At 39.7% G+C, this 24,518-nt stretch overlaps 1 protein-coding gene across 3 annotated transcripts in view; it reads left to right on the forward strand.

The window, feature by feature from the left end:
• The window catches only part of SH3RF3 (SH3 domain containing ring finger 3), a 615,516-nt gene that overhangs the window by 337,115 nt on the left and 253,883 nt on the right, over positions 1 to 24,518 (forward strand). For all 3 annotated transcript variants that reach the window (XM_069094041.1, XM_069094040.1, XM_069094042.1), the window contains one exon: positions 21,328 to 21,423. In XM_069094041.1, the coding sequence (XP_068950142.1) occupies positions 21,328 to 21,423 (96 nt within the window). The remainder of the gene's footprint in view (positions 1 to 21,327; positions 21,424 to 24,518) is intronic.

Raw genomic sequence — 24,518 nt, forward strand, 5'->3', positions numbered from 1 at the left:
GAATTCCCTAACCATTATGACTAATCACGTAGCTGCTTTCACATAAGACTTTAAAGGATGACAAATGGTATACCGCATTTCCCTGCAGCTTATGTCATGTGGTGAAACAACAGGGCTATTTAAGCAGCTGCTGGGACGGTGCCCAGATGCTATTCCTCACCTGGACCAATATACATTCCCCAGGGTTATCACCTTGGGTCTAGTTACTCAGAACCTTAGTAAGAGAGCAGCAGTTTGTTCAAGCTTCATGCTTCGGCTATGCTGGGGTGCCTTGATCCTGACATGGATTGGAGCTGGTTAAATACCTGCTCCTTCCCAATTTATGAATCAGCATGTTGGAATATGCTCAGATTTGGAAAGTGGACACCTGGGGCTCATCCTCATGCTGTTTCCATTTTCTTGAACTAAAGTGAAATTAAGCCAGGAAAGCTAGTGTAACTATTGCACTCCCAGGACAAAAATCTCTGTCCCTCATTCCATGTTCTAAAGTGATCAGTTTAGTTTGGTCTATTTCACTTTGGGGGAAAAAAGTGCTAGATTTCATTAGGAGACTTGGATTCAAATCCTAACTCCAGATTTTAATACTTCTGGAACCTCAGGTGAGTCACTTTTCTGTGTTTCCTTATCTTTAAATAGGGATAATACTAGTACTATCTTTTTCTTCAAGTTGTCGTTGTGAGGAAAATACTTTATAAACCCTTGAGAGCTCTGTGGTTGGTTGGTTGTTGTCCTTCATTCTTGAAGAGAACCAAAATGATATCACTAGGTGGGGGTCCAGGTACCGCGTGTCCAACTCTGCCCGAGAATTATATACATAAAAGCTAAGCATAGCCTAGCTGACATGCATGGTGTAATGGAGAGAGCTACCCAGTCAGTCAACCTCTTGGATTCAAGTGCTGCTACCAACATATACTTTGGGACTAGCCAAGAACTTAATCGCTCAGTGCCTCCAGGAAACCCTCTAAAATTGAGTTTCTTAACTCTGTGTGTGTGTATGGTGTGTATGTGTGTGTGTGTGTGTGTATGTGTGTAGGAAGGATACTACTGGAAATCCATGAACCTACTAAAGTCTATGAATCCCTTTTTGGAATAATGTTTTTAAGTGCCTAAAATATATTCCTAGGATTATGAAGGAATATAATTATATTGAAATACCATCATCAAAATATTTTTTAAAAAATCACTGACAGGGGCTACCAGGTGGCTCAGCAAGTAAGAAGCTCCAGTGTCGGGATGACCTGGGGATCAAATCCGGGCTCTGATACTTAGCACCACACCCAGAAATAACTGGCCATGTAACCTTGAGCAAGTTACTTAACCCCAATTGCTTAAAAAAAATCACTGACCCCCTGAAATCTATCCACAGACCCACGGATCTCATGTTAAGAAATCCTGCTCTGACTATAAGTTTTAATCTGCATTGTTTAGAGGGTTTCCTCATTGAGAGTTGCTCATACCAGTGAACCAGGTCTGGTTAAAACAAACAAATAAATAAGCCCTACCTAACATCTTCTTGGCTCCATTTATACCATTCTTCCAGGCTCATCTTTATGACTTGGTCATAAAATGACTATGGATCATGTCTTACAGAGACATATAAACTATCTTCAAGAACGGAAAGCCACAGGAAATAATCCCCCTGCCCTCCCACTGAGGGGCTTTAAGCAAAAGATGGATAATCACTTGTTAGTTGTATTCTAGAGAGGATTCTTTTTTTTTTTAAATCTTTTTCCAATTACATGTAAAAACAACTTTTTTAACATTTGTTTTGTAAAATTTTGAGTTCCAAATTCTCTCCCTCTCTTCCTCTTCTACCCCCTCCTCAGAAGGCAAGCAATTTGATATAGGTTATAGTTGTGCAGTCTTGAAAAACACACTTCCATGTTAGTCATGTTGTGAAAGAAAACACAGACCAATAAAAAAAACAAGAAAAATAAAGAAAGTTTAAAAAAAATATGCTTTGATCTGCATTCAGACACTGTAAATTCTTTCTCTGGAGATAGATAACATTTTTCATCATAAGTTCTTTGGAATTATCTTGGATCATTACATTTCTGAGAACAGCTAAATCATTCATAGTTGATTGTGGTACAATATTGCCGGTACTGTGTACAGTGTTCTCCTGGTTCTGCTCACTTCACTTTGGATCAGTTCATGTAAATTTTCCAAAAACTGTCCTGCTCATCATTTCTTATAGTACAATAGTATTTCATCACATCATACAACTTGTTTATTCATTTCCCAGTTGGGGGCATGCTCTCTAGAGGGGATTCTTATTCTTATAAAGGTTGGACTCAGTACTGCCTAAGGTTTCTTCCAACTCTGAGATTCTATAATTATAATTATCCCAATTATGGGAAGAAAAATGAGGAAAAGAGGAATTTCACCAAATATTAAAGTCTTTTGTGCTCTCCTTGGGGATGAAATTGAGAAATGTAAACAGAAATGATAGTAAAATTAAATGGATTCAGGACTGATTGGTGAACCCAAAGAGTTGTCCAAGGAAGGAGGGAAGAGGAATAGTCCTGGATGAATAATTAAGATTCTTAGAAAGGTGATGCATGGTGGAGTTATGAAAAGTAGTTTTTAGATTTGGGGGAAGGAAAGGCGAGGAGAGGGAGAATAGAAGGGAGATCTGGGGAATAGAACAATGTTCTTGGTTCAAAAGACAAGAAAAGGTAGTTCAGAGTAATTTCACATGCAGAGCTTAGGGATGAGAAAATAAGTGTTTCTGGAAATCTATTTGCCAATGGAGCTCAGAAAAATAGCAGTGATCTTGGACTAGGTGTGGAAATATGGGTGAACCTGCAAAATAAGGATCATCAAATGAGTCAACCAATTTGCAGAAGGGAATGGAGTATCTGGGAGAGAGATTTAAGTTATGCTTTAAGCCTGTGCCAAGCTGTATTGAGTAACATGAGACTGAACGCCTGTAACTTACCTAATTTGTATATAGTTTATACCCCCAAGACTCCCTTGTCCTGCTATAAAATTTTCCTGTACTTGTAGCAGCTGACCAGGCATGCATATTCTGAAGGCAAAGACTGTCTCTTACAGTTATTATATGTGTGTCCTCTTCAGGGCCTAGAAGAGGGTTTTGCACATACTAGGCACTCCATAAATATTTGTTGAATTGGTGTCCAAGAACGATTCCTCTGGTGAAGGTGTAACTTGAGAGGAAGAAAAGGATGGGAATTCCAGAAGTACAGTATTTGGGAGAGAAATTCCTCTGATCCCCTGGGTGGTTATAGAAGAAAGTTACCTAAGCAACAGTGAAAAAACACTTAGCAGAGTTTTGTCTTTGGGGCTGCCTTGAGAGTTGCCCTTTTTGTCACACAGATACCTGCCTGAAATCCTTCTTTCTCCAGGAAATCATCTCAGATTCAGGGGATTCTCTGTCCTACTCAACAATGATCATGTAATGAATCTCTTGTTTATTAAAAAATTTATTAAAAACATAAGAACAAAGTCTTGTGAGAGTAGGAAAAAAGAAGAGTGTTCATCTAAAGTTCAGCCAAAGTCTGAGGTAACAGGTTTTTTTTTTTGGAGGGCAGTAACTTACCCAAGGTTACGCAGCTAGTTTTTCTGTGTGGGTGTTAAGTGTCTGAGGCCAGAACCGAACTCAGGTCCTCCTGACTCAGGGGGCCAGCACCTTACTCACTGCGCCACCTATCCACCCTGAGATAACAGCTTTTGAGTCCCTGGAGGGTAGAGGCTTGGAACTATAGTTTTTCACCAACATGATTCCTGTCATATTGTGGTTACACAAAGAATATTAAAGGATAGCAACAAAGGTGTTTAATGACAGCAAGTTTATGAGCATCAAGAGCTTAGAGAAGTTTCAGTTGTTTTGGCAAATTAGAGAAGGTGAGATTAAGCTTTTCAAGCTATGGAAGAAGTGGTTAAAACTGATCATCTTTCTTCCTTCTCCCCTTCCCCTGACATTTTAACTAATTGAATGATTGATGAGGTGGAAGGCTGTTTAATTGATGAGTGCTAGAGCATCATTACCAATTAAAAAAACATTTTGTTGTGCATGTATAATGCCCTGAGTATTAAGGATACAAAGAAATATATAAGCTAATTTAGAGTAGTTCTTTTTGTGGTGGCAAAGAACTGGAAATTAAGGATGTGCCTATCAATTAGAGAATAGCTGAACAAGTAATACTATATCAACACAGTGGGATGCTATTATGTTGTAAAAAAAATTATGAAGGAGATGCTATCAGAGAAATCTGGGAAGATGTATTGAACTAATGCATAGTGATGGGTGTAGAACCAGGAAAAACAAGTTATACAATAAGAATAGTATTGTAACAACAAACAACTTTGATCAGTGCAGTGATCAACCAGAAGTCAATTCTATGACTTCTAATGAAATAAACTACCCATCTCCTCACCAAGAGGTGATAGGCTCAGAGTATGCACACCCCCCACCCCCACCCAAGTGCTGGTGCAGGAATTTATTTTGTCTGACTGTGTGTATTTGTTATAGGAGTTGTGTTTTTAATTCTTTTTTAATATTGGGAAAGGAGAAAAGGTAGACTGCTGTTAACTGAAAAAAATAAAATAAGTTTAAAAGAAAGAAATATTTAGCTCTAGGTCTTGACTTCAGGGAGCATACCATTTAGTTGTTGTTTGGAGGGGGGATGGGACTTTTTAAGTGAATGGTACAAGGCACCATATAAATGCCAAGTGTATGTAAAGACAATAAGGACTGTAGAATTTCAGGAAAGAGAGACATCAGCATGGGATAATTGCCTGGACAAGGGTATTGGCAGGAACCTCAGAAAAAGAGAAACTGTGAGCAATGTATGAAGCAGGCATCTTGAGGTATTGCAGTATGAGAGATCAGAAGAGCACTGGAGGAAGAACTAGGAGATGAGGGGTTTGCTTTTAGTTTTGCCGCTGACTAATTCTGTGACCTTAATCTCAGCTATTTAGAGGTGATAGCTGGAGCTCTTAGAGGGTATTCGATTGCAAAAGGACAAAATGTAGGAAAAATAACCCCCCAAAAAGGGACTAAACTTTGTTCCCCATTTAGAGGGCAAGAGAAGAGAGTTGACTAAGTAAAGAGTAAGGAATGATTAAAAAAAAATAGTTGCCATTTATTTAACTATGGTCTGCTCTAGATACTATTTTACAGATGAGGAAATTGAAGCTCAAATCAATTCAACAGATATTTATCACCCAATATGTGCAAAGCATGACCTAGGCAATGGGGATAAAAAGACAAAAGTGAAAAAAAATCTCTTTTTTAGAAAATGTAAATTCTTCTGAGAAACTGAGGAGGGGAAGAGTGTGAACACAAGGGTGGGGGTAGATTTGGGAAGGGTGGCTCCCTTTATAGAGGAGATTGTGATACCTGGGCTGAACCACAGAGGGCGCCAAGGATTCTGAGAGTCAGAGACAAAGAAGGGGAGCTTATGTGGTAGCCCAAAGAATTGCTGGTGACCTGGTTTAACTGGAGGAACTTTACATAAACTAAGGCTGGAAAGGTTTGGGGGGAGGGACACAGGAGTGTGCCAGGTTAAACGTTTATATTTTATCCTAGACGTAATGGAAAACCTTAAGAAGGAAAATGACATGCTCAGACCTTTGTTTTAGGAGTAACTAATGGGTTAGTCTTATGAAATCAAGGCAACCAAGGCCCAGGAACAATGAAAGGCAAATAGTTTGAGGAACAGAGGCAGCTGGGAAGAGACAAAAGACTTTTTTCTGTGAAAAAGGGAGGAAAAAGGAGTTTGTATTATGACTCAGCAGAGTTAACTTTTTAAAAAGTCCTGAATTTTTTTGTTTGTTTTTTGGAGGGGGGAAGTCAGGGCAATTGGGGTTAAGAGACTTGCCCAAGGTCACACAGCTAGTAAGTGTTAAGTGTCTGAGGCCGGATTTGAACTCAAATCCTCCTGACTCCAGGGCTGGTACTCTCCTCACTGTGCCACCTAGCTGCCCCCAAATCCTGAAATATTACAGCATATTCTACAAAGCAATAAATGCATCTCATTTAGCTCAGGATTTTTTTTTAATCAAAGCAAACAAAAATGCTGCTCTAAGTATTATGGAATCATACTATTGCAGGATTTTTTTTTGTTCATATCTTTTCTATTTCATCAGTGGGGAACACGTGGTTTGAAAACCCCCTTTGCCTGGTGCAGTTCTTGTCTATATATGACAGTCTTACAGAGTTGCCTGGGAGCCCTGAGAGGCTGTAACTCTCTCAAAGGTACAGGCTCATGTTTATTAGAGAAAGAGCTTGCTCCCACATCTTCCTGAATCCAGGGCTGGTCCTCTATGTCATATGCCACACTTCCTCTACGACTTCTTTCAAAAGTATGCCACGTTTAGTAAAACCCTAAGGTCCCACAAAATAACCATGAAAGTCAATCTTTTCACTTTATAGATGTGTGTTATTGTTTAGTGGCATTTGACTTTTCGTGACCCCATTTGGGATTTTCTTGGCAAAGATACAGGAGTGGATTGCCATTTCCTTTTCCAGCTCATTTTACAGATGTGGAAACTGAGGCAAACAAGGTTAAGTGACTTGCCCAGGGTCACTCTGCTAGTAAGTGTCTGAGGCCAGATTTGAAATCAGGAAGAACAATCTTCCCAATTTCAGGCCCAGAACTCTATCCACTGTACCACCTTTATAATTGTACTTCATGCAATAATTATAGCCAATATTTCTATGGTGTTTTAAAATTTATGAAAAATTTGCATGTGTCATTTTAGTTGAGCCTCACAACAATCCTATGAAGTATGCCGTCGGAACATTATATCCATTTTACAGATGAGGTAACTAAGACTCAGTGAAGTCAATTGACTTGCCCAAAGCGGGAGCATGTGGGAGCAGAGGAAGAGAGTTGTAGTTCAATTGAACCCAGACTTCCTGACTCCGAGTCTAGTTCTTCATCTCCTATGGGGACAATAAGAATATGCTATCTGAGCTTTGGGCTTGGGGCAATTAGGTGGTACAGCGAATAGAGCACTGACCCTGGAGTCAGGAGGTCCTGAGTTCAAATCTGACCTCAGACACTTAACACTTACTAACTGTGTGACCTTGGGCAAGTCACTTAACCCCAATTGCCCTGCCCCCCCATCCAAAAAGGAAAAAAAAAAGAATATACTATCTCAGAGTAATGACAAAATCAATTTTTCTTCTCTTGTCCCTAAATCAAGATTGATGACTCAAGAACTGATTCTGTACAGACACCAAATAATATGTCCCTACTCATGACCTTGTCTCTCTTTAAACAGCCTCTACTTCCCCACCTCCCACCCTCAGCCCTCAGGAAGCTTCAGTTTTTGAGTGCCTAAAATCACAAGCCCCTCCTCTATCCCACCAAGGACCTCGTCAAGGCTACTGTATTACCACCCTTGAATAGCTGAGGCATACAAGCCCCTAACCTATACAAGCTGCTGCTTGGTCTTGGACCAGAGTTTCAGATATCTCTGATCAAATGAAAACATGTCAATTAGATTAGGGCAATTCTAGTGGCTTCTTATTTTCATAAATGACTTAGATCGAGCATCCCTATTATGTCCACCTGTTCTCTGCTTTCCTTTTCCACCCATGTTCTTTAGGTTAGTTGTATCTACAGCAGTGCTAGAATTTGAGACTCTTTTGATAGTCTGACTGGTATATTTAGCTTACATTAAGGTGAGCTTTTCTCTACAAAGCCAAGAGTTTGAAAGTCTGACTGTACACCAAATTCAGTCACATATATATGTGTGTGTGTGTACATATATACATACATATATGTATATGCATGCATGTGTTTATATATATATATATATATATGCACACGCACAGAAGGGGAGGCAAGATTGGATCTGCAATTACAAGTGAGCCTCTGATTGATGAAAGGCAATAAATAGTTGTAGAAAGTTTCGACTGCTTGTGCCCTTCCTCCCATAGTACTCTGTATTTAACTATTTCTACATATATGTATTTTTTTCACTTTATATTTGTGATGTTTGTATTTATATGCGTATTTGTTGTCTTCCCTATTAGAATAGAAGTTCCTTAAGCATATGGATTCTTTAATTATTTTACTCATATCCCCAAGGTATAGCACAGTGCCTGGAACATAGTATGTGCCACATAAATGCTTACTGATTGAATGAACAAACTCATTTTTGTCTCTGTATGGACTTGGGGTATGTTTATGGGTGTATGCCTACAAAAACTTCCACATAAAGAATTTGGATGCCATCAAAAGCCACTTAATGAACCTTGACATCATTTTAAGGTACAACTTGATAAATGTCACGTAGCAGCAACACAGTATTAACAGCATCGATGGTGACTGTAAATATGCCAGCATAATTCTCAATCACAAAATAAAACAGACTTTCCATATAGAAGACAGAAGCAAAACATTTATTCAGACACCAGAAAACCAAATCCCGACACCAGGAAACAGAATCCATCATAGCAACATAGAATTTAATACACCATAACACAGCAGAGAGTCACACCATCCTTTAGCCTTCCCACAAATCAATGCTCACAAACCTAATTATCTCCCTGGGTGCATCCTTTCCTTCCTCCAGCTCTAACTGCTCTGACTCCAAGCTTCCTTTGGGCTCTGCTCCACCCTTCAGCAAGCTCCTCCCACCACAGGCTCCATGTGATTACATTCAGCCTATTAGGGGGCAGGGAAGATATTCGAAGCAGGGAAGGTCTTCACTTCAAATTCCTTTAGGCTTATTAAGGAGCAGGTAAGATCTTCAAATTCTCATTACTATTATATGTCGGTCACTCCCATACTGAGTATCTTAGAGCACAAATGAATTATCCCAGTGACTAGAAACTTAAGGGAATTCCTAATGCATTATCAGTTGTTCAATGTTCTGGGTAAACCAAACTGTAGGTGTCTAATATTGTACTGTCTTTAATGATCAGAATGGTAATATCACATATAAAATACCTATCAGAGGTCCTGAAGTGGTCATGAATACTAAAAAATCCACAGACAAGCCCAAGTGCCACTTCTAAATTCTGTACTCTGTTCTTTCACATTCAGTCAGTTGATTTCCAGGAAACATAAATGAATCAGACACTAAAAATGATGACTTCAGAAGCCATCTGCACATATGGGAGTTTCACACCCACCCCTCCCAACTCATGCCCTCTCTTGCTTAAAGTCGGCTGAATGCCTCGGATAGTTACTGCCTGAAAGCCTCCTCCACACTCCCATATTGCTACATGACCTGCACTCCCATCATAGATGCCTCACTGTTGAAACACAAGTCAAAGGCAGGTCGTTTAAAAGTACTTTGCCTCTGAAAAGGCAAAAAAAAAAAAACAAAGAAAGAAAGAAAATTCTCCCTCCAAAGTCCCACTCCTGCCTTTTGTTGAGAAAATAACATAAAATTGTTCCTCTGATCACCCCCCACCATTCATGGCAAGGTATTTAATGGAGTCATTAAGTGCTATTAAGCCACCAATACGAAGCAGACTTAGCTCAGTAGTCACGGCATCCTGTGCTGGATACTGCAGAGGACAGAGTGGTGGTTGAGGAAGCACAGAGGGTTTCACCCTCCCCATCTGGACGCTGCAGGCTGCCAGCTGGCAAGGGGGGCTTGGAGAGAGAGAGGCGAGCACCATTCCACAGCAGAGGCTCTGGAATCCTGGCTCCAATGGCACCATGACTGGTTGCCTGGAATGTCCCCCAGAAGAAATGGAAGACAGAAACCTGGATACACAATGGACGTTAAAGTAAAAACCGACAACACAACACAGGAACCTTGGGGACTGACAGAATAAAAAATACATGCTGAGCAGCAAAAGCGGGCTTATTCAGTGGTACAGTTCTGATACTCATCTTTGCTTGTTTGTCAAGACATTACTTTCCGGGACTTACTGGCTGATCTGAGACTGGTGTGTAGGGGAGAAGAGACAGGTAGGAAGTAATACCACTCCTAACAATAACAAAGAGCAGAAAGATGTGCATTCAAATCCTGCCTCAAATACTTGCTAACTATGTAATCCTGGATGGTAATTTAACCTCTCTGTGTCTCAGTTTCTCCATCTGTAAAATGAGGAGATTGGGCTAAGTGACTACTAGTACAGTGCCTGGCACATAGTAAGTGTCTAATAAATGCTTGTTGACTTGATTTCACTTCTCACTCTAACTTTATGAAAGATGAACACACAAAAGATCTGTTATTTGGGCTCATTGTAGGAACTTCCAGTTAGGGGCTTCCCTTAGTAACACAGATCAAAACCAACCTAATTTATTAGGCAAGTCTTAGGGAGTTGACTAAGGTGCACAGAGTTTAAGTGATTAGCCTAAGGTTACATCCCTAGAAAGCATCAGAAGTAGGATATGAAACCCAAGCCTAACACTCTAGCCACTGTGCCACACTAGGTAATAGCTATCATTTCTACAGCACTTTCAAGTTTACTAAGTTTTCTTTTCATAGAACAGCTCATTTGTGGAGATTTTTGTTTTCAAAGGCTTTTCAGAGGAAAGTCCATCTTACTGAAAAATAAATATAAAAGATATAATATTAAAAGAGTCTCAAATTCTAATACTGCATTTGACCTAGTAAACTAAAGACCATTGCTTACACAGTGGGAAAGGACAGGACAGAATAGATGGAAGTAATAGAGATGCTCTTTCTAAGATGTCTATGAGAATTAGAGTTTATTAGAATTGCCCTAATCTAGGCGCAGCTAGGTTACACAGTGTATAGAGCACTGGCCCTGAAATCAGGAGGACCTGAGTTTAAATCTGACCTTAGACACTTGACACTTATTAGCTGTGTGACCCTGGCCAAGTCATTTAACCCCCCCCCAAATGGCCATAATTCAGCTGACATGTTTTCTTTCTATTAGAGTTACCTGATACTCAGATCCAAGATAGTGCAGCAACTTGTCTAAGTCAGGGGATTGTTTGTTTCTGGTGTTCAGGAATCCTGACTAGGTCCTTGGTGGAACTGAGGGGGACTCATGGCTTTAGGCAATGAAGAAATAAAAGCTTCCTGGGGGCTGGGAAAATAGAGACTGTTTAAAGAGTCACAGATAATAAGTTAGGCACATAGTGTTTGATGCTTTTACAGTCAGCTCCTGAGCCATCAAATGGCTATCCCAGATTTAGGGACAAGAGAAGAAAAATGAATTTTATATTTACTCCAGGATAGTAGATTCTTGCTGTCTCCTGAGAGACCCTTTAATAGGGGATAGGGAACTAGACCTTGAGTCAGGAGAATTGGTTTCTGTTGAGCTACACCCTCACTCCCATCATGTGAAATATATTGTGCAAGCATTATATTCCTTTTACAGATGAGGAAACTGAGATTCAGGTCAAGGGAATCACCTCTGGTCACATGCCTAGTTGGGGATAGAGGGAAACTTCAGCCTATATGTCGATGCTCACTCAGGTACCCTAAATTCTCAGTTCTTCCATCTGCCCAGTTGCCATTATTTATTTCTCCAATCTACCTCAGTTACATACAGAGATGGTCATACTCTTGATTTTGCCATTACCCACAAGTGTTCTACTTCCATTTTCATTATCTCCAAATTCCTTTCTGTGAGCATAATCTTTTATCATTCTGTCTTTAGCAGTTCCTTACTGCTGCTAACCTTCATCCTCACTCTGACTTCTGTTCTTTCTACCCCACAGTTCTTTCCTAGGCTATTACCCATATTAAAATTTACATTTTTTTTCTCTTAAAGACCAGCCTTAACTCCAAATCACTCTGGTCCCAGATCAAGCCCTACTTGGTCACTGGTTAGTCCCTGATTGGCTCAGAATGCATGCAAATAACATTTGTTTCTATCTTGGCTAGAAACCTGGAGGGTCTTCCCCTCCCAGATCTTTTTTTTTTTTTTGGAGGGCAATTGGGGTTAAGTGACTTGCCCAAAGTCACACAGCTAGTACTTGTCTAAGGCCAGATTTGAATTGAGGTCCTCCTGACTCCAGGGCTGGTGCTTTATTCACTGAGCCACCTAGATGCCCCTAGAGCTATTTTTTTTTTCAGAGCCATTCTTTGTCTCTTTTTTTATTAAGCCTTAATCGCTGAATGGGCGCTGCCTTAGTCAAAATGAGACCTGTTAAAGATCTTAGCCTGGAAAGGCCAAGGTCTCCCCCATTGCATCCTGGGCCACATCCAGTTGTTCTGATCCATATCTGGTCACTGGACCCAGATGACAACAGAGGAGAAAGTGAGGCTGGTAACTTTGTACCGCACTGCCTCACTTAAATCCAATTCACTTGCATGTCATGGCATCACCTCCCTGATAACATGGTACTCTTTGAGAACAGAAGACAAACAGCATCCCACATACTGACTATACCCTTTCTTCCCCTGCCTCAACCCATTGTTATCTTTAACATTTGAATGTCTCTCATCCTATTGCAGTTATTTCTTGCCACACCATAACCCTGGGTTTCTTCCGCCATCTACCTTTCCGTTTCTGTTTCCACTGGAGCTAAAGAACTCCTTTTCCAGTGGAGTCAGAGAACAGCATTCAATGTGCTGATTGGGTCCACATCACATAATCTCCTCTGGGCCTTAACCAGAGCAAGATAATCCTTTTGCACCTTCTTAATTGATTCAATTGTTCCGATTCACATAAGAAAAATTACAAACCTTTTCATTCCTCTTCAAGTCTCCCATATATGCCCTCTCCCTTCACCCTCCCAGTTGAGGTTGTCTTGGTTCAGTCTTTTAAATCTTGCCTGACTCTTCGTGACCCCATTTGGGATTCTCTTGGCAAAGATACTGGAGTGGTTTGCCATTTCCTCCTCCAGCTCGTTTTATAGATGAGGAAACTGAGGCAAACAGGGTGAAGTGACTTGGCCAGAGTCACTCAGTTATTAAGTATGTGAGGCTGGATTGGAACTCAGAAAGATGATTCTTCCTGACTCCCAGCCCAGCACTCTCCATTGTACCATCTATTTGAGGACCTTGCATCAAATTTCAATGAGGACCTTCTCTGAAATCTCTACCTTCTCCTCCTTTTCCTATTCTCACATCACTGAAAGATCTTTCCCAACTATCTCTTCCTTCAGTTCTATTTCTGATAAAAATATGTTCCTTCTCTTCCCCAAAGCCAACTTCTTTACTGGCTCCTAGATCCCTTCTTTTCAAACCTCACCCAACAGATTGCCCATGCTATTATCCCTATTCTTTCTCTTACCTTCAGTCTCCCCCTGTTCATTGACTCTCTCCCTGCTGTTTATGGATATCATTATGGCAGCTAGGTAGCTCAGTGATTAAGTGCTGGTCCCAGAGTCAGGAAGAGCTGAGTTCAAATGTAGCCTCAGAAAATTACTAGCTGTGTGACCTTGGACAAGTCATTTAATCTGTCAGTCTCACTTTCATCACCTGTGAAATCAGGATCATAATAGCACTTACCTCCCCGAGTTGTTGTAAAGATCAAGTGAGATATCTGTCTTAGAACAGTGCCTGGCACAGAGTAGGCACTGTGTATAGTAGCCACCATAGATGCTTATTTACTTTCTCCCTCTCCCTATCCTTTAAATCCTCACTTAACCTGATCATTCTCAGTATCTATTATTCTAAAGTATCTGTGTGACTAAGATACTAAGTATCTCTTCCCTTTCTCAGCTGAATTCCTTAAGAAAGTCTCTTTACTAGGGGCCTCCAAATTCTTTGTTTTCTCTGTCTTCTAAAGCCTCTGTAGTCTGACTTTTTTTTTTTACTTTCACATTATACATTAGTCAGGTTATAAAGATGGATTGTATCAGATGGAATGAAAAATGGTAAAGAAGACATAAAACCGAACAAGAGAAGGAAAAAAGATCAGGTATTTTGCTTCCACCTGGATATAAACTCAATTCCTTCTAGTTCTTTCTCTGTATGCACATATTTCTCTCCATCATGAGTTTTTTGGGATTGTCTTATATCACTGCACTGCTGAGAAGAGTCCAGTCTGTCAAAGTTGGTCACCACACATACGTTGTGTCTGTAATTGTGTACAAATTTCTCATGGTTCTACTCTTCTCACTCAGCATCAGTTTGTATAAGCCTCTCCAGGTAAATATGAGGAGCAGATATAAGCCTCTCCAGGTAAATATGAAGACCGTCTGCTCCTCATTTCTTATAGCACAGTAGTATTCCATAACATGCATATACCACAACTTGTTCAGCTATTCCCCAATTGATGGGCACCCCCTTAATTTCCAATTCTTTGCCACCACAAAAAGAGCTGCTATAAACATTTTTGTACATATGGGTCTTCCTCCCACTTCTATGATCTCTTTGGGATATAACCCTAGGAGTGGTATTGCTGGGTCAAAGGATATGAAAGTATTTATAGCCCTTTGGGCATAATTCCAGATTGCTCTCCAGAAAGGCTGGATCAGTTCACAACTCCACCAGCAATGCATTATTGTTCCAATTTGCCCACATCCTCTCCAGCATTTGTCGTTTTCCTGTTTTGTCATCTTAGTCAATCTGACTGGTGAGATGTGGTACCTCAGAGTTGTTTTGATTTGCATTTCTCTAATCAGTAGTGATTTAGAGCATTTTTTCATGTGCTTATAGATATCTTTAATTTCTCTGAAAATTGCCTGTTCATATCCTTTGACCATTTATCAATTGGGGAATGACTTGTAGTCTTACAAATTTGACTCAGTTCTCTGTATATTTTAGAAATGAGTCCTTTGTCAGAGACATAGGTTGTAAAGATTCTTTCCCAATTTCCCACCTCCCCCTTAATCTTGGTTAAGATTAGCTTTGTTTGTACAGAAGCTTTTCAGTTTCATGTAGTCAAAATTATCCATTTTACATTTTATAATGTTCTCTAATTCTTGTTTAGTCATAAAGTCTTTCCCTCTCCACAAATCTGACAGGTAAACTACTCCTTGTTTTACAAAGCTGCTTATAGTATCAACCTTTATAACTAGATCATGCACCCATGTAGACTTGATTTTGGTATGTGGTGTTAGATAATGGTCGATGCCCAGTTTCTGCCATACTATATTCCAGTTTTCCCAGCAGTTTTTGTCAAATAGTGAGTTCTTATCCCAAAAACCAGGGTCTGGGTTTTGTTTATTGTATAATTTGTTTTATTTATAATTTATATTTATAAATTATATTTATAATTTGTTTATTGTATATTTGTATAATCTATTGTTTATCAAACAATAGATTACTATAGTCGTTGACTTCTGAATCTCATGTGCCTAATCTATTCCATTGATCCACTCCTCTATTCCTCAGCCAGTACCAAGTAGTTTTGATTGTAGTCTGACTTCTAACCTCGTCAGTTCATCTTAAACTGTCCTCTTCAGAGTAATCAATGATCTTTTAATTGCCAAGTCTAATAACCTTTTCAAAATCCTCATCTTTTTTGACCCTTCTGAGACCTGCAACACAGCTTATTAGTGGACAATATCTCCTCCCTAGGTTTCTGTAATGCTGTTTTCATCTGATTCTCCTATCTGGGTGATGGTCCTTTCTCAGTATCCTTTGCTGATTTTCATCCAGTTCATGCTCACGAATCACGGGTATCCCACGAAGCTGTGTCCTAAGCCCTCTCTTCTTCTCCTTCTATAATATTTAACTTGGAGATTTCTTCAGCTTCCATAGTTTAATTATCATCTCTACTAAGCTAGGTGGCATAGTGGATAAAGCACCGGCCTTGGAGTCTGGAGGACTTGAGTTCAAATCTGGCTTCAGAAACTTATAAGCTTTATGACCCTAGGGAAGTCACTTAACTCTGTTTGCCTAACTTTCTTCATCTGTAAAATGAGCTAGAGAAGTAAATAGCAAACCATGTCAGTATCTATGCCAAGAGAATCAGAAATAACTGAAACAATTCAACAACAATAAATCTTGACTCCAGGGCCAGTGCTGTATTCACCGCCGCCCCCCCCCCCCAAGTTTCTTAATACTTTCAAAGGTACTGCTATCATACTACTCACCCAAGCTTGCAAACATGGTACTGTCCTCAATTTGCCTCCTCCTACTGACTACTCTCTGAGATCATCTGCTATCCAATTAATATCTATGGTATATGTGCATAGCTATTTATCATGTGAGCTCCCATTCAACTGTAAGCTCCCTAAAGTTAAGGAGAGTTTATTTTGCCTTTCTTTGTGCCTTCAGCACTTAGCTTAGTGTCTGGTACATATAAATTACTTGATAAATACTTGTTCACTAGTGAATTCTTTAAGAATCATTTTATGTATCACTGGGTTAGGTTTTGTTCCTTGGCCTCAGTCTGGACCACTAAGTTGGACCTGCTAGTTGGAAAATGTCTATCCATCCCTCATCTTTAAAATGATGGGGCAAGGGTTATATTAGAAGGCTTCTAGCTTTTCTAGAAAGAAAAGAAAGAAAGGAAGGAAGGAAGGAAGGAAGGAAGGAAGGAAGGAAGGAAGGAAGGAAGGAAGGAAGGAAGGAAGGAAGGAAGGAAGGAAGGAAAGAAGGAAGGAAGGAAGGAAGGAAGGAAGGAAGGAAGGAAGGAAGGAAGGAAGGAAGGAAGGAAGGAAGGAAGGAAGGAAGGAAGGATGGATAAAGCAAGCTCTTCTAGCTTTGAATTTGTGTTCCTATGATACATTTATTAAGTGCCCATCATGTGACTATTACAAAACAGTAATCTGAGTGCTGGAATGAGAAAGAAAAAAAAATGAAACCTTCTTTGACCTCAAGGAGCTAATGGTCAGAGTTGGAGGAAAGTAAGCAATATTAGTACTACAAAAAATAATAGTAGCTAACATTTATATATTTAGTTAGGGCAACTAGGTGGCACAGTGGATAGTGTATCAGTCCTGGATTCAGAAAGACTCATTTTTATGAGTTCAAATCTAGCCTCAGACACTTACTAGCTTTGTCACCCTGGGCAAGTCATTGTACCTTGTTTACCTCAGTTTCCCCAAATTGAGTCATGAAGAGTCAAACATGACTGAACAACAACATACATTTAGTACAGTTTTAAGGTTTTCAAAGTGGTTTACATTAACTATCTCATTTGCTTCTTGGAATAACCCTGTGAGCCAGGTGCTATTTTCATCACCATTTCATAGATAAAGAAACTGAGAATGACAAAGGATAAATCATGTGTGCAGCATAACAGAGCTTTAAATGTTTCAGACAGGATGCAAACTTCTGCCTTCCCGTCTCCAAACCTGACATTCTAGTAACCACGCCATGACAATGAAATTGAATTAACATGACATATTTGTCATACTGTCACAAATAAGAATGATTTATTTTGTGTAGTTTTGCAGGATAGAAATAAAATCAATGAATAGAATCATAAAATTACAAATGCTCAATTGATGATTTCCAACTTATATATAGTTTACTCACACTTGGTTCTTTATTTATTATCTGTCCCATTAGACTGTGAGTCCCTTGAGAGCAGTCTTTGGCTTTTCCTTTGTATTCCTGGCATATAGTGGGCACTTAATAAATGTTTATTGACTGACTCATTGAGGGATGTTGATTTTGCATCAACATTTATTAAACACCTATAAGATTAGTCATTGTCCTATGTATTGTGTCTTCCATCCCTAATTCATCCCCTTCTGTAAATTAACTTCCCTATTTCCTTAAGATATGTTATGCAAAATAGTAAATTACTCTCTTAAAATGTAGTACTCAAAAAGAAATACAATGCAATAGATGTAGTGTGACCAGTGAAACATTCAGTGAAAATATTAATTTCTCTTGGTTTGAATAATGTATACTAACAGATAATTAATGCCATGTAATAATGCATTGTTTTTTAAAAATAAACTACATCAAAATGTTTGCTCATATTGAATATGTAGTCAGTGACAAATCCCAGTTCTTTTGCATATGAGCGGCTCCCAAGTCTTCCAGCACTGTATTTATACAATTGATTCTTTGAACCAAAGTGTAAGACTTTATATCTCTTCTTTTTCAATTTTATGTTGTTAGGCGCAGTCCATCATTCCGATGAATCAATATCTTTTAAAAACCTAATTCTATCAGTGCATTAGCTATTTCTCCTAACTTTGTGCTTTCTACAAGTTTAATAAGCTTTAATTTTAATGATATATTTCTTTGCCCAATTTGTTGAAAAGGCGTGGAATGGTCCAGAACTTTGTGGCACATTCCTCAAGACCTACCTCCCATATTAATCATGTATAAGAGTAAGTTTGTTTATATGAAATGGAGAATCCTCTAGTCTTCTCTCTCTTCTAAAGGGAAAAAAAGCCACAATTCAGTCTTAGTTCACAAAACAGATTCAAAGCTAAGGGAAACCATAGACTTTCATCCTATAAGGCAGTTAAGTTCTTTTTCTTTTTAGTTTTCTCCTTATATCCAACATAAATTTTCTTTCTGTAATGGCCTGCTGTTGCTAAAGTCCAATCTATAAAAGAGTCTTAAAGATTAAATAATGTCTGCCTTTTTTAGCATTCTTACTATGACCTCTGTGCCTCCCTCTGGTTGTAATCAAGACCAAAAGGCGATGGTTACCAAAGGTTTTCAATGTTTTTGTGTTATGGAGTCAGTGGGGTAAATGAATAAAAAGAATTCACTGCTTCAGTGATCATCTGTAACTGAGGCCAGTCTTCCTGTTTCTCTTCTGATGTTTACCAACAACAAAACCATTCCTAGTGATGGGGACCATGTTCTTTCCTCTTTTTCTGTGGCTCAATATGTGCCAGCCCCTCCCTCTCTGTTCTTTTTCTCTCTCTCTCTGTTTCCTCTATCCCTTTGCCTCCTTTTCATTTCTCTCATCCCTTTTCCCCATTCCCTCTTGAGATCTGTCCCTTCTTTCATTCCATCCCCTCTTTCCCTTTTCTTCCCCTCAGTCCTATATTTCTGCCCTTCCTGTCTCTCTATCCCAGAGAAAGGGACAGAAACAGTCTCTATCTTTCTTTCTTTCTGTCCTTACTTTCCTCCTCTTCCCTGCCCCCACTCGAAGGAAAAAATTAAATCATTAGCATTAATCTTGCAAGAAAATGCCAATTGACAAACATTACTCTTTGACTACAGAGCTAACAGAATATAGAGAGATAAAAGATGCCTTCTTTATATAGCTCTGCTATGCACCATTCTAGGTCTGTAACATCCATTAAAGGGGGTAAAGCATACTAAAATCAAGATCTCATTTCAGTGTGTTTATTTTCAAGCAGGGAGAGTTGAGATGGAAGAATAGAGGGATATTATGATCCTTCCTTCTCTGCTGACTCCCACCTGCCCCACAGGAGAGGTAAAGCAGAAACAAGAGGATTTCAGAATGATAAACCATATTCTGATCTCCGTCATTCCCACATCCATCCATAGGCATGCATTTGCTTGTCTTCCCTTTCCTGACAGGCATGTCAAGGTGTTCGAGCAGCTCCTCTTGCACCTCTGATTGTTTTGCCAGGCCCTGGATGGCTGCCCAAGAGTTTGGAACCCTGGAGATCAACTCCAGTTGAGACAGCCCCTCTGACATTACACTTGTCCTCTGCTGCAGATATTTCTGACTAATGGTGTGTAGTTCTGGCCTTCTGTGCAGACAGCTGTTGATGTGCTCTTCTGGGGGGGAGGTGTTTGAAAGGGCCTCCTGCCAAATAATTTATCTCCCAATGGCCCTGCCACAGGAATGCCTGAAATCCTTGTTTTGCTCACTCCTCGGAGTTAAAGTATTTAGATAATCATAGTTAAAGCATTTAGATAATTCTATTTTCCCATTGGCATAGATATTAGAAAATTGAAAATTGAGTTCTATTGAAATGCAGGCATTATTCTGGAAGGTTCATCAGCCACTGATACCTTAATTCTTTTTAGTTTTTCAGTGGTTAATGCTGTATCTAGCAACTAATATGAGAGTGGCCTATAGGAGGGCTAAGTTTTGAGAAGAGAGAAAGCTTATTACATGACCTTTATGTGTGAGCCTGGTTTAGGAGACATAATGCGGGTGATGGGTAGTTAAGAAGTGGTCCTTAAGGAAAGGAGGGATGACAAAGATAAACTGCCTACTTGGCCACTGTTGTATAAATCTGGCTCCTGGGTATGTTAACCCATCAACAAACATTTTTAGGCACCTACTATATGCCAAGCACTTTGTTAGGTGCAAAGGATGCAAAAAAGAAAGAAAAAGAAAGAAAAAAGGGAGAGGGGAAGGAAGGAGGGAAGGAAGGAAAGAAGAAAGAAAGAAAGAAAGAAAGAAAGAAAGAAAGAAAGAAAGAAAGAAAGAAAGAAAGAAAGAAAGAAAGAAAGAAAGAAAGAAAGAAAGAAAGAAGGAAGGAAGGAAGGAAAGGAAGGAAGGAAGGAAGGAAGGAAGGAAGGAAGGAAGGAAGGAAGGAGGAAGGAAGGAAGGAAGGAAGGAAGGAATAGAAAGAAAGAGGGAAGGAAGGAAGGAAGGAAAGAAAGGAGGAAGGAGGGAGGGAGGAAGGATATGTCAAAGACTATTAGGTTTGAGGGATGCAAGTATATAGAATAAATACATGCAAAATAAATGCAAAGTAGTTAGGGGAGGGCAGTAGCATCTAGAAAACTGGGAAAGGCTTCATGTATCTGTTTCTCCTTACATTGGTTCCTATTCCATTTCTCTACATTCTTTTGCTTTTTGTATTCTCTTTATCTTTCTGTCTTCTTCAACTCCTTTTTTCCTCTCCACTCATTTAACACCTGCTTCACGTCTGCCCCTTCACATGACCGAGCCTCTGCTGCCATGAAAGCCCTCTCTCTTCTGTTCAAAATGAAATCTTGAGTATGTGACATAGGTGGCAGTCCTGTTCATCCTCTTCTCTTTGACTCTGTTTTCCAGCCTTCCGTGAAAGGCTCGTGGGCTCATCTTTCCCCTTTGTCTCATGCCTCTTAATTTTTCTCCCCATCTGTTTTCACTTTGTTCATTTCGAACTTGGTTTTGTTCCTTTCTCTAAACTAAGAACTCTAGGGTTATTCAATGCATTTTGTACCAGTGACTCTCAACAAAGGGTGTTGAACCAGATTGTTTTCTTCTTTGTTTGTAACTAGAAACTTAAAATGCTTTATGTTTAGCTGATTACTTTTTTCAGAGTGGTAAAAAAAAAAAAAGTTTTCAATTCATTGAATATAAACAAGGGCCTGATTTTAAATACTGAGTTGCCATCACCAAGATACAAACTGATATATGCTTTCCTGTTTGAAAAAACCACAGAACAATGAACACATGAAGGAAAGAATTGGTCAGCACTCAGATGGGGCATATAAAACTTAAGTTGTTGAGGGGTTTTTTCTTCCATCTTTCATATAACTGAATGTATAATTACTGAATGATAATACAAAGCCTGATTTTATATTGAGTAAAATTAACCCATCCCTTTTTTTCTTGTGTGTGTGTGTCTGTCTGTGTCTCCCTATGAATGCATATACCTGTTTGGATCCTGTGTGTCCTAGGATGAAATCTTGACTGTAATCAGGAGAGTCGATGATAACTGGGCAGAAGGAATGCTGGGAGATAAGATTGGAATTTTCCCTCTCCTCTACGTGGAGGTAAGGTCATACCTCTGAGCAGGGCTTCTTTTTCTGCCAATATTGTTTGTTTAACTAGAAATAGGGGCAATTTCACCTTGATATTCCCTTTCCTAAGAGAGAAGCAGGTTATTTTGGAATAACATAAAGTCTGATAACTGCTGCACATGGGTTTGGTCCAAGGCTCCTTGGTAATCCTAGGGATGTCCTCTGCCAGCCTAGACTGAATTTGGAACAGCTCTGGCTACAAATCATCTTCTGACATGTGGGGAATGAGGACAGGATGTTCAGGTTGGATGTTTAGCATACTCTCCAGTGAAACTCACTTGACTCCATTGGATTTGTGCCCTTTTTTCCAAGGTTCTCACCGATGTTGCCATACTTCTCCAGGTCAGAGAGGACGGTCTTGACTATTTTTTTAAATGCAGAGGCACTACTTTCCACTGATTCTTCAAACAGATCTGAATCTCTTGTTGCTGAGCTCAAAGGGAATATTTCCTGTGCTGCCTGTAAATCTTACCCAGTTCTCTGGATTTGAGGGCTCCCTGGGAGAATCTGAGGTTTATGAAAGTGATTAGCAGATTGGCAGTTACTGAGATGACCTCTCATATAATTTCCTGTCTGTTCCATGGGAATGTGTCCCAAATCTCCAGTTTCCTAGTGCATAAATTGGTTAAGTGTTGCTGAATGGGAAATAGTTGGAAGTTGTGTCCACGTTCTATAAATAACTACAGTCCAAGCTGTGTTTAGAAAAGAAAAGTTATATGTTTGTTCATCTATAGATTTAGTTCATCCTGGTCCAATGGTTCTCTTTTTTATCTTGTAATCAAATGAGGGAATATTATATTACCCACATTGTCTCTCAAATATAAGCCCTTATTCTGTTTCAGTGATATCCCCACCGTCAGAGTCAGTTAGAGGTGTCCTGAGGCATATGCATCTCTCTACTTACCCCTTTGTCCCACTAATGCCTCCACCCCATTCCCTCATACATACTTCTTATCTTTCCTTTTTAGCATTAAGGTATCAGTCATTTTTTTGACGTAGCATTTATATAATGCCTAAAGGTTTTGCAAAACATTTTGTGTATGTTATCTCATTGGGGCCTCATAACAACCCTGTGAGGTAGGTGCTATCATTATCCCCATTTTACAGATAAGTAAACTGAGTCAGGCAGAGGTTAAATGACTTGCCTAGGATCACAAACGTAGTAAGTATATGAGGCGGGATTTGAACTCTAGTCTTCCTGACTCCATACCCAACATATTGCACCATTGATCCAGTACTGGTCATACTTTAAGTCTTTGAAGCAATACTGGTAGAATCCTTAAGAGGCAGACGTGATGAATTTAAGTTTCCTCAGGGTTCACTTCCCTCTTCTCCAAACAGGAGTTTGGAGTTCTGCTTCTCTGGTTTCTCAGTCCCTTCTGGATTCTGCCACACCTCAGGGACCTAACTGCTGATTCAAAAGTACAGTTAACTTTCACTTGTCTGCCCCAGAAGTTGGGAAGTCTGGGTTCTCCACAGATATACTGTGATCACTTCATAAATGTCACATCTTCTCAGTGGATATTTCTCCAATTGCACAATTAGAAGAAGCCTTTTGTGACTTTCCCTCCTCTAACTGAGCTATCCTTCGATTCACGATTATTTTAGGTCATTTTCATTTCCCAGACCATAGCAAGGACTGAAAGTTTAAGTCAGCATTTCTGTGGTAGTTTCTCCACTCCGCTTACTAATCTAGAATGTTGTAGAGAACATTCTATGAAGGTCTGGGTGAGACTCGATGATCCCTAAGTCATTCTCAATTCTGTAATTCAGAGGGAATTCAGTTTCAAATAGTTATTCTCTCTGCAAGAGACATTAGGGGAAACCTTTTTTATTTTTTTTTTAAATACAGCTTCTCACCTAACATCACATGAATCCATTCACAAGATCTTGTCACTATACCACGCGCTAGACTGTGGTGAGTTTTCTTTTCCTCCCTGTCTATAAGGGCTTCCTCAGTGTGACAGGAGGGCCTGATGCTGCACATACAAGTTCAGCCAGAGTTCCCTTTGTCTTTAGGAGCAGCTGATGAGTTCAACTCAGAGTTGTTCTATAGAAGCACCTAGCTGTTTTTCTGTCTTTGCCCTCAATTTCAGTCTCTATCCATTTCCTTAGTACCTTCCTCATATATTGTATTGGAAGGGCTTTTGGATTCTGTATTACCAACCACACTAGCACCCAGGGTGGGCTGCTAGCACAGGTTCTTTGATCTGCTTTTCTAAAGGAAAGACAGCTTCAAAGGGGTTAATGATCTTACTTTAATTAACAGACAAATAAGTAGAAAGAAGTGAGTATCTAAGAAAGAATCCAACAAGACAGGGCTCCAACTGTCTGAACAGAATAATACAACCATCCACCTATACCACCAGAGTGGTAGAGCACCCACATCTGAGTAGTGGGGGTGAGGACTCTTAACATGGCTTCTCAGAGTCCCATCCGGGGCATCAAAAGGTCCTTCTCATAAGTGATCCCCAAAGTAAAATACGAACCTCCCAGTATATATAGTTTTCAACTAATAGGCTCAGAGCCTGATGGCCACCACAACCCTCCTGACTCAGTGCCTAATTAGCTTAGTACCAAAAGGTGTAAAAGCCTTCCTGCAAGCAAGCCTCCCCTAAGCAAGCTCCTCCTTAGGCAAATTCCTCCCCCAATGGGCTCTATGTGACTCAGGATGTATCACAGCTGTGATTGAAATACCTGGGAACACGGCTCCTGTTACAAGGGTAAAAAGGACACAGGTGGTCACATAGGCCTCTGAATGGACAGGGAAGACCTTCGTATTCCATTAACATTACAGGTTCTTATGTTGGTTTGTGGTATAGGGATATGCCTTGTATTGTATTTTTCTAAGTAGCTTTCCATGTGGTTTGACAAGATTTTGGGTGGGAAATGGCATAGCCACTTGATCTGCAAATGTTGCCATACTGCACACATTTCTATTTATAAGCACTTTTGAAGTCAAATGGGCTGAAACAGCCCCTTCCTCTACATCTTGATTCTGAAATTTAGATAGATAGATAGATAGATAGATAGATAGATAGATAGATAGATAGATAGATAGATAGATA

The sequence above is a fragment of the Petaurus breviceps genome, unplaced genomic scaffold (assembly GCF_028583685.1).
Source record: "Petaurus breviceps papuanus isolate PSGF00001 unplaced genomic scaffold, PetGlider_PUasm1.0 214, whole genome shotgun sequence".
NCBI lineage: Eukaryota > Metazoa > Chordata > Mammalia > Diprotodontia > Petauridae > Petaurus > Petaurus breviceps.